Source organism: Brachycentrus maculatus, unplaced genomic scaffold (assembly GCF_059751285.1).
Source record: "Brachycentrus maculatus isolate JH-2025_06_01 unplaced genomic scaffold, ASM5975128v1 h1tg000393l, whole genome shotgun sequence".
NCBI classification, from domain to species: Eukaryota; Metazoa; Arthropoda; class Insecta; order Trichoptera; family Brachycentridae; genus Brachycentrus; species Brachycentrus maculatus.
Genome location: NW_028281142.1, coordinates 290,582 through 302,500, shown reverse-complemented (window position 1 = coordinate 302,500; position 11,919 = coordinate 290,582). Strand labels below are relative to the sequence as shown.

Genomic DNA, 11,919 nt, shown 5'->3' with positions numbered 1-11,919 from the left:
GAAGAAATTACTGCCATTGAAGCCAAGTATTCGTTAAGCCGCAACTTTGTTTTCTCTAAATCCAGTTAACATTTTACGTAAATGATTTTTTTCTTGAAACATTGCATTTTTTATTTTTTTTTATTCATTTAATATATTTACATTTTTAAGTATAACATTAAACATTTTAAACATTTATACATATGGAAAACTTTTATACTTCGATTCACCGTGCCTTGTGAAGAGACTGAGCTCTTGTGCTTGGAGAGGGATTTACACTCGTGGTTTAATGTTATAAAACAAATGATATAATAGTCTTTTTTTCGTATATTTTTTCAAGATTTAAACGTATTGGGTTTTAATTTTTTTCTGCACTGAAGTAATAAGTTTTTCTTGAAAATAATTATATGGTTTTATTGAGACGTTAGACAATTCAAAAAACAAAAAATCTCAATTTAAGACACATAATAAAAGCATTCGGGGATACAAAATAAATGATCTGAAAAAGTACTTTATGGAAAGATATATATATATATATATATATATATATATATATATATATATATATATATATATATATATATATATATATATATATATATATATATATATATATATATATATATATATATATATATAAATATCTATATATATATATATATATATATATATATATATATATATATATATATATATATATATATATATATATATATATATATATATATATATATATATATATATATATATATATATATATATATATATATATATATATATATATATATATATATATATATATATATATATATATATATATAAATATATATATATATATATATATATATATATAAATATATATATATATATATATATATATATATATATATATATATATATATATATATATATATATATATATATATATATATATATATATATATATCTGTATATATATATATATATATATATATATATATATATATATATATATATATATATATATATATATATATATATATATATATATATATATATGTGTAGTGATTTGTCATATAATCTTTTTTTTTTTTACTTTTTGTTTTTTATATTTTCTCATTTGCTTGTTTTAAATATGCTTCTTACCTGATGTTTTTCTCATTTATTTCTTTCAAATATGCTTCTTATGCCTATTTATAATACCTAACTGTTTATTGTTTTTATATTTTGCCATGTATTAGTTTTGGTTATTTAAAAAAAAATGTTACTTTCTTATTTGTGTTCCAGTCTTGTTAAGCTTAATCCCATGTCCCAAAATGAGAAATAGAAATTACTCATCGGGAATATTATATGTATATATGACTTATGTATGTTATATGTTTTGAAAAAAAAAAAAAAAACTAATATTATTTTTTGTAATATTCAATTTTTAGGTCACTACCTTTTGTCTGGTAGAGTTTACGACCAGATTGATCTATTCGGAGAGGGGAAAGGAGAGTAAGTATATATTTTTTAACAGTTTTTATTTTTTATCATTTAACATACAAGATTTATTAATTTTTTCTCTAACGATTTCAGGGTGGAAGTAGATAATATGGAGGTTAACAGTCATGGAACGCTTGTCATCAGGGATGGCCGCCTATTCATGAACAAATTTGATTCGTCCGTCACCATAAATACGTTCAAGGTAAATTAAATATAAAATTAATCATATTATTTTTTCACATCTTATCATAGATGAAGAAGAATATGGAAGTCTAAGCATTTACGGGGCTGACGACCGTCATGGGCTGGTTTAAGTGATCACTTTACACACGTGTAACATCCACCAATTCTACCCATTATTGACAACCACACCACTCAAATTCTTGGAAGTTCTATATATATATATATATATATATATATATATATATATATATATATATATATATATATATATATATATATATATATATATATATATATATATATGAACCAATTTTGAAACATTATTCTTGAATCACTAGAACTCCACTAAAGACATCTATTGGTGCGATGAAAAGAAACTTTTTACTAAGCAGAAACTCTTTTATGTGAGGTCCGAATCCTGGATTATAATCACACACATGAGAATCGCCAGAATGCATCCTTTTAATTTTTATTATTTAAGCTTTTAATAAATCATCATAGTTTTTTCATCATTCGAACATCAATAATATATCGTTTTAATAGGAGTATGATACGAGTATGTACTACATACTAGAAATGATCTAAGATGAGTAAAATTCTGATACGGGCGGCTCCGGCTCGATATATTCAAATACACGATATATTCATTCATTAATTCGCAAACAAACACACATACGCTCACATACTACACACATTATAACACAAAGTGAACGATGAATAATAAGGAGAGTGTTATATGTGTCGCCTACTTTCAAAATCCGCCAGATACAATTTTTATAATATTTTAAATTAATTACTCTATCGGAATGCCGATTGTGGGTTTTATTTTATTAAAATTTAACACTTGAATAATCCACTTTATCGAGTTTTATTTTTATTTACGACTAGTTTCGAAAACGACAGTTGTTTTCATCATCTGGTATAAATTAAAACTTTAATTTTTAATTTTAATTTTAATAAAATAATAATGTCATTCCACAAAGTTAATGCCAAATCAATAAATAATATGTAGGTTTTATTGTTTAAAATATTGAAATACTTGAAAACCCTGCTAATAAATACTTAAAAACAGCGTTGTATTTCAAACTCAGCTATATTCATGAAACTTGCCTTCTGACCCATATCGGCCAATCAGAGAGCGGGGATAAGTCAAAAATTAAGATGTCGTCATTATTGGTTTGTGTCTCGTGTTTTTTTAAACACTGAAAAAAAAATTTAAAAAAATGGGAAAAAATCTCTTATTTTATAATATTTTATCTAATGATAGACAAATCTTAGAAACCTAAATGTTACCCGGAGAATTCGCATTTTTTGTTAAATCAACTTACATGGATCTGGCGGATTTTGAAAGTAGGCGACACATATTGCCATACCACAAAGTTAACAATGCTTTTAAAACACAAAATATATTATTAAACTTTTTTTTTATTGTTCCAGTCCAACCTTGAAGGTCTGATGGGAGGTGGACCCACCGGTGACCTCTTCAACCAATTCATCGCAGAGCTGATGCCGGGAGTCTTCGACATGCAGCAAGAAACTCTGTCCACATTCATCGGTGGCGTCGCCATGGAATTCACCAATCGATTCCTCACCAAGATGACACTGCAAGACTTGATCGATTTCCTCACCAGTTTGTCGAAAGCATAAACAATGTCTCACATAGCCAAATAAACAATGTTTAAAACCAAACAAAACAATTATTCTTTATTATTATTTTTATTTATTATTATTTGATATCGGCAACAGAAAAATGAAAGTAGACTAATTCGAAGTTATTATATATTTTCCTTAATTTCGGTTAGCAATTGTTAATTTTTTTATAGTAGTAAATGGGGAAATTTTAGAACGAGTAGTTTTCGTATATTTGGGAAGTACATATGTTTTTTAGGGATGGAAAGATTGATGATGATAAAGAAAGAAAATAAATTATACATTACAGTGGAACCTCTTACAACGAGTATAACATCGTTCCAGTATCTTACAGTGTGTCTTAATACTTGTTAATATTATTTTTTGACATCTCATCAAAGATAAAGAAGAATATGGAAGTCTGGGCATTAACGGGGCTGACGACCGTCATAGGCTGGTTTAAGTGATGACTTAACACGCGTGTAATATTCACCAATTCTACCCATTATTGACAACCACGCTATTCAAATTCTTGAAAGTTATATATATATATATATATATATATATATATATATATATATATATATATATATATATATATATATGTATGTATATATATATATATATATATATATATATATATATATATATATATATATATATATATATATATATATATATAAACCAATTTAAACATTGTTCTTGAACCACTAGAAATTCACTAGAGACATCTATAGGTGAGACGAAAAGAAGCTTTATATTGAGCAGAAACTCTTTTATTAAAAAAAATTATAAAAATAAAAATAATATGAAAGTGACTCCTACAATTGGAGATAATCCAGATTTGTGAACAAGTATTTGGACACACTCAAAATGTTGTCAATTTCTTCCACTACAATCATAGGTGTCTTTCGATTGTGAAAATGTTGACGATTTAGATACCATTTTTGGAATAAAGAGTTTAATTTTTCTGAGTTGTGGTCGATTGCCATTTAACCAGCGATATTGTAGAACAACTGTGACCAATTTTTATGGAGCTAAAGTGTAGTGGAGTGGAGCGGCTGAACGCTGCTCTACCCTCTTTTTTTCACCCCACATAATGCATACTGGAAAGTCCTATAGTAAAAGTGTAATAATCCCTTACCCGTAGCATGACCTTGCATTTATAAGCAGGGTGCAAAAAAAAAGAAAAAAGAAATAAATATATATAAAAACAGCGATATTTAAATTTCACTGACTTGTCCAAATACTTGTTCACAAAATCTGGATTATCTCCATTTACAGGAGTTATTTTCATATTATTTTTTGACATCTCATCAAAGATGAAGAAGAATATGGAAGTCTGGGCATTTACGAATTTGAGTAGTGTGGTTGTCAATAATGGGTAGAATTGGTGAATGTTACATGTGTGTAAAGTGATCTCCAATTACAGGAATTATTTTCATTTTATTTTTTGACATCTCATCAAAAAAGAAGAAGAATATGGAAAAGTGAAGTTGTATTGATTCAAGAATAATGTTTCAAAATTGGTTTATATATATATATATATATAGAACTTCCAAGAATTTGAGTAGTGTGGTTGTCAATAATAGAATTGGTGAATGTAACACGTGTGTAAAATGATAACTTAAACCAGCCTATGACGGTCTTCAGCCCCGTAAATGCCCAGACTTCCATATTCTTCTTCATCTATGATGAGATGTCAAAAAATAATATAAATTTCACTGCACTAAGTCTACCATAAAAGCTTTTTTAAGGCTTCAAAAGAAAAAAAGAAGGCGACATTGGTAACAGGATCATGGATGTAAAAATCGAATATTTAGTATTTGTGGAATGCGTTGGTTGTTTTTTCAATAAATTCAGATTTTTATCATTTTCCATAACAATAAACAATCAGTTCTATAATATTTTTATCTTTCATTTTGTTAACAACTATCAATCATATTTTAATCTGTTATTCTATCTCTCAGATATAATTAATATTTAATTCAATTTATAAAAATCTGTATTAATTACTTTTCTACGGTATCGGCCAAAAGTTTGTATACATTTTATTAATTGATTCGGAGATCACTTTGTGGTAAAATCTATCCATTTTTAATTTATATTTTAATTGCTTAAGCAATTAGTATTTATGTTAATAGTGTATACATAAATCCATTTCTTCTTCATCTATGTTGAGATGTCAAAAATGTCCAAATAATATCAATTTATCAGGTAAGGATTTAAGGAGGAAGAGGTAGAAGAAGCCAAGGAAGTATGATACGGTTGACAGTTAGGGTTCCAAGAAGAGATGCGCATAGATTAATAGAATAAAGCATTCCAGTAATAATATCAATCAATATTTTGTAGAATAAAATTTTTCTTCTTCTTCTTTTAACCCTTAACCGCACCCAATGGTGCATAGGGCACTGCATCGCATTGACGCAGTGTTATCTTGATCGATACTTATATGAAGGCAAGGTAATCACTCCTGTGCTTCAGGGACCAGTCCAGGGTAGTATGAAATAAACATTTTAGTGTAAAATCACAAATATTTATATTTTCAACCCTTCCTGGGAATCGAACCCGGGACCTCTAGCACGGTAGATAAACAAGCTAACCATTTCACCACGGAGGCAAGGGTTAGGACCCTACGATGTTTAGACTTTCAGGGAGTATGGACGTAAATGAACGTCGGTGCGAATTTTCCTTAAAGGAGTATCGATGTTCATGAACGTCGATGTCCGTATGTCAGTTAGTATGATGTAACTTGTATGGCAATGACATCTGTGGATATTTGTGTGTAATTTTGTCATAATTGAAATATATATCGCAGACGTGTGTTTTTTTAAATAATTATATTAACATAATTTCTATCTTCATAATACATCGATTTAATGAACAAAAAAAATTTTTCCTGTAAAAAGAACCCACTCCCCAGAGGAAGTAGGACATCAATTTTTGTACTCCCAGAAAGGTTAGAATTAAACGCATATTAGAAATGTTACGGATCTTTTAACCACTACTGTAGATTGAACCACAAAATGGCAGGTGTCGAAATGATCATTCAATTCATATTACTGTCTACTCATTACGTAAAAAAAATCCTTGAGTTCTGACGATTAGCAGTGAGTTTAAATATTGATTTTTTATTTAATTTTATAGTGTTACTCCTGAATTCTTAATTAATTTCAATAATTGATTCAACAGTCACTTTGTGGTAATATCTATCTATTTTTAATTTAACTTTTACTTGGTTTATACCACTATAAAGCCCCTATCCCCTCTTCATTCTTCAACGTCCCAAGGACATAAATCTAAAATTTAGACTTTGTTTCACAAGAAATAGTGGCATTTACCAAGTAAAACTCACATTAAAAATGTAAGAATTATTCCGAGCTGTCGATGACATACGGAAATTAAGATTTTAATTAAAAATTAACTTTTAGTTAAAAATTAACTAGCTGTAAATATATATATATATATATATATATATATATATATATATATATATATATATATATATATATATATATATATATATATATATATATATATATATATATATATATATATATATATATATATATATATAAATATATATATATATAAATATATATATATATATATATATATATATATATATATATATATATATATATATATATATATATATATATATATATATATATATATATATATATATATATATATATATATATATATAAATATACATATAAACCATTTGATGAATAACAAACGTATTCAGTTATTTTAGTTTAATTTCAGATACCAAAATGAAGAATGTTTTGGTGTTTTTTGTGGCAGTCCTAGCTGTTGCAAGTTCTGCAAGGGTCTCTTTCGAGGATAGGCACTTGATTGGTGAGATTTACATATTTCCTTGTAAAATGGAAAACTGAATTATAACACTTGTTTGTAGACTTAAGTTAGCATCCTGTAATGTAGGCCTGGCCAATCCAATTTGCTGCCCGGGCCGCATCAATGACCTAAAATTTCCCTAAGGGCCGCATACAGACAGTAATGATTTTTAAAAAATATATTGCAATGAAATTCAAAAATATTTATTTTTTGGAAGTATAAATAACTTGAATGCAGAGGTAATCAGTAAGTACAATAATTGTTATTGTGAAAAAAATACGATAGCAAGAACCTATCAATTTTAACAACCAAATTTATTAATTATTGAAAATCAAACAATATTAACAATTTTATTTTTAATCCAATTTATCAATGGTCATTCAGTGCGAGATTTGAGTTTCTTTCAACAGAATATATGCATTTCATATAATTACAGAAATTTGATTGATTTTAATAACAAAATTATGATTTAAAATAAATTCTGAAGGACTTGATATTTAAAAAAAATATAAATTCGTCATACATGACCGCGGGCCGCACGTAAGGGCGCCGCGGGCCGCATGCAGCATTGGCATTTCTGGAAGCCCCGAGGGTGAAAGAAGACCATTCCTGGTAAAGAGGAGCCATCTACCTCAATGTGTCAACTAAATAGACCACCACCTTCACCATAACAACCAGGATTGACAGAAAAATAAATTGTTTTGTGGGATGTAAATGATTCTGATTGCTTTTTCAGAGGCACTCTCAAACAATGGGATGACCACAAGGTCGTATGAAGAAGAGCTCCGCGCTCTTATGGAGAAACTCAGGGTGATCATACAGGAGGGAAGCGAAGAGATGGGCATCCCAGTCCTGGACCCTCTGGAGATTCCAGTCATCAATGCCACCGTGGAGATTCCTTCAACTGCTCTGTAAGTGACTGTATTTTTAATTGATAAAAGTTTTAAAATCTGAAGTTTTTCAACCGAATTTTCTTAGCTGAACTGTATTTTAAATACACCCAGATCCAGAGATTGACAATGCGTCAGGGCTAGCTTGCGGGATTCCAAGGGCAAGCGAAGTGATTATTATTTTTTTTTTTATTGGCGCATACGCCTGTAAGGCCTTTACATATAGAATATAATATAGCACAGCAATATAGTGGAACGTGAGTACTTGACACAATAAAAATAATAAAGATAGCATTATATTAATGCAAATAAGTGTGGGAAAAAGAAGAAAAAAATACACCTAAAGCCATCGCAAGAACATTATATTCACATGTCGTTCAAATTCAGGGACATCAAATACTGTTGTTTGAAATGGGTGGGTAAAGCCATCGCAAAAACATTACATTCACATGTCGTTCAAATTCAGGGACATCAAACACTGTTGTTTGAAATAGGTGACACCTGATGTAAAAAAAATAGGTTCATCCAAGGAAAGGGTATGAAATAGACATGGCCCAGGTGACGTCTATGATAAAATGACCTATAACCTGAGAACGAGGAGAGCTGACCCCAAGAGTGTACAAAGACGATAAATTGGGATGGAGCGCAGAAGAAGATATAATATTGAATCACATACGTTGTTAGACTGTGCAAATGCCAACAAATATCTCAAAAAACTATCATTTACTTAAGATGATATGCGTGTAATTATGTACCAATGATTTTTTTTCAGGTTGAAAATTTTTGCTTCGGAAATAGATATAACAGGATTAAAGGACTTTATTGTAAACCATATCAGCTTTACAATTTTGCGTTTGCGATTGGACTATGACTTCTCTGTTCCCCTTATAAAAATTCTAGCTGGTAAGTTTACCTGATATTTATTTTCAACATTTTGGATACACACCCAAATACTTCACAAATCTGTGTAGGGTGAATAATCCAGCGTGCGATATAATAAATAATATTGTATCCAAAAAGTCTTTAAATCGAAAGTTTGTGAATTAAATTCGTATGTTTACATTTATTTCAACATCTCAGCATACATATATACGAGAAAATATGTATATATATATATATATATATATATATATATATATATATATATATATATATATATATATATATATATATATATATATATATATATATATATATATATATATATATATATATATATATATATATATATATATATATATATATATATATATATATATATATATATATATATATATATATATATATATATATATATATATATATATATATATATATATATATATATATATATATATATATATATATATATATATATATATATATATATATATATATATACATATACATATATATATATATATATATATATATATATATGTGTATTATGGTACATATCGAGTAGACAGTTCACTTCAATTACAATTTGATCACACTAATAAATACATAAAATATTTGTTTTTATTTCCAGATGAATACGATTTGGATGGTCGTATAATGGACGATTTTAGGATATTTGGAAATGGTGCTGTAGAGTAAGTTCTCTATATCCTATGTGCCCAAACCATGACATTTTTATTTAAATGTATAAACTAGAAAATAATAAATTGTTTTTTTTTAGCGTGAAAGCTTTGGAAATTGATATCAAGGGATTTGCAACCGTCACCCTCAAGGACGGATTCCTTTTCATGAATAATTTTGAAATCGACATCGGACTAGGAAAATTTGAGGTAAGGTTGATCCATGTATTATATTTGTGTACTTAACTTAAGTTTGATTAATTTATTATATTCATATGCTTTATGTATTATTCGTAATTTGGTATTGAGTTATGGGAAGAATAATTGATGTTACGCAGTGTTTTTAAGTAATTTTATTAAACCAGATAGTGATAGATCCTTAGTTTTGTAAGCACTCCGACTTTGACAATAATAATTGCATGTTTTGTTCAGCGACTTTTTGGAGAATTCACCTCAAGGGTGAATTCTCCAAAATTCACCTCTTGGTATTGAGTTATGGGAAGAATAATTGATGTTACGCAGTGTTTTTAAGTAATTTTATTAAACCAGATAGTGATAGATCCTTAGTTTTGTAAGCACTCCGACTTTGACAATAATAATTGCATGTTTTGTTCAGCGACTTTTTGGAGAATTCACCTCAAGGGCGCTTTACAAAATATCAAATCTACATTTTGACACATGTTTCGATGCATTTAACATAAAACGTAGGAGTCGTCACCTTGCCTTCATGTAATGATCAAGATAACACTGCGTAAAAACGATGCGGTGTCCTACGCACCATTGGGTGTGAATAAGGGTTAGAGTTATATATATATACACATATATATATATATATATATATATATATATATATATATATATATATATATATATATATATATATATATATATATATATATATATATACATATATATATTATATATATATATATATATATATATATATATACGAATGTCATTCGTTTGAAAATGCCATAACTAGGTCAGACAACTGTCGCAAAATTGATTTTTATGTGTTTTTTTAACAATGAAATACAACTTAGTAGACTCATACAATCAGTATTTGATTTAACGTTTAATACATAAATTTAAATAAAATTTAAATATAAGCATATCTGTAAATAAATATTACTTTAAATTAAAATATAAGCATATCTATGAATATGTTAACCCTTTCCGGTCTAATGTCGAATGTAATTCGACATCGACTTTATTCCGGTGAGTCCTGTGTCGAATGTCATTCGACATTTTTTTCTTCATCAGTTTAGCGTTAAAATACAAGCAAACATATTTTTTTTCTCACTCGTATTTAGTGTAAAATGTAATAATAAGAGACACGATTGTATACATTCAAAATCAAAATAAATTTTGCACACAAGTGTAGTTTTATTTTTTTAAAAAACTTGGATGTATTGTTTAACCCTGTTATGCTGTAAATCTATTGTAGACATGGTGGAATTTAAAAAAAATTATGTGCCGGAAAGGGTTAAAATAAATTAAAATATAAGCATATCTATAAATAAATATTATTTTCTCCCCAGTCCAACATCTCAGGGTTGCTGGGCGGCGGTGACGTCAGTGTGCTCCTGAACAAGATCCTGGAGGAGCTGGTACCAGGGCTAGTGGAGACGCAAGGAGAGCAGCTGTCCGCGCTGATTGGTGGATACGTGGTCGACTTTGCCAACAGCTACCTCACCAGCATGACACTGGGTGACCTAATTGACCTCATCACTGGAGGGGGAGGTGGGGGGACTACAGCCACCCCTCAAATAGTCTAAAATTCCAATTTCTGAAATCAATATTGAGTTTATTTTGTAGAAATTGATGAAATAAATAAAAAATAAAATTTATTCCTTGAATATACGTGTTTTTTTATTCACATATATTGTATACATTTATTTTAACCACAATTTTAAACATTATTTTTCCCACTAACTTTCCCCTCTTCTTATTTATAGAACAATTTTATATTTAATATTTTAGTTATTATTATACACCTGAATGATGGAAGTTTAACTTCTGAAACATGAAGTCTTTAATAAAACTCAAGTGGTATAAAACAAGTGTTTTCTCTAATCATTGTAACATGTCTTACCACAAAGTTAATGCCGAAACAATAAATAAAATTTTAAACATTTTTAAACACATTTTTTTGCAGAGACTCACCAAGCCACCTTGTAATACTAAGTTTATTTTGTAGAACTTGATGAAATAAATGAAGAATAAAATTTATTGCTTGAATATCCGTGTTTGTTTTATTAATAAAAATTGTATCCACTTATTTAAATCACAATTTTAAACATATTAAAAACATTTTTTGCACAGACCCACCAAGCCACTTTGTGTGTCTTGTC

At 27.9% G+C, this 11,919-nt stretch overlaps 2 protein-coding genes across 2 annotated transcripts in view; both read left to right on the top strand.

The window, feature by feature from the left end:
- Positions 1–3,320, top strand: part of LOC148303003 (uncharacterized) — a 5,232-nt gene extending 1,912 nt beyond the window's left edge. The window contains exons 3-5 of the mRNA XM_088270717.1: positions 1,392–1,455; positions 1,537–1,645; positions 3,064–3,320. Of these exons, the coding sequence (XP_088126843.1) occupies positions 1,392–1,455; positions 1,537–1,645; positions 3,064–3,273 (383 nt within the window). The 3' untranslated portion in view covers positions 3,274–3,320. The remainder of the gene's footprint in view (positions 1–1,391; positions 1,456–1,536; positions 1,646–3,063) is intronic.
- Positions 3,321–7,032: 3,712 nt separating this feature from the next.
- LOC148303002 (uncharacterized) lies at positions 7,033–11,403 on the top strand. Its single transcript, XM_088270716.1, has 6 exons — positions 7,033–7,119; positions 7,853–8,027; positions 8,779–8,909; positions 9,517–9,580; positions 9,667–9,775; positions 11,107–11,403. Exons 1-6 carry the CDS (start codon positions 7,035–7,037, stop codon positions 11,341–11,343), a joined length of 801 nt encoding a protein of 266 aa, XP_088126842.1. The 5' UTR covers positions 7,033–7,034; the 3' UTR covers positions 11,344–11,403.
- Positions 11,404–11,919: the final 516 nt, after the last annotated feature.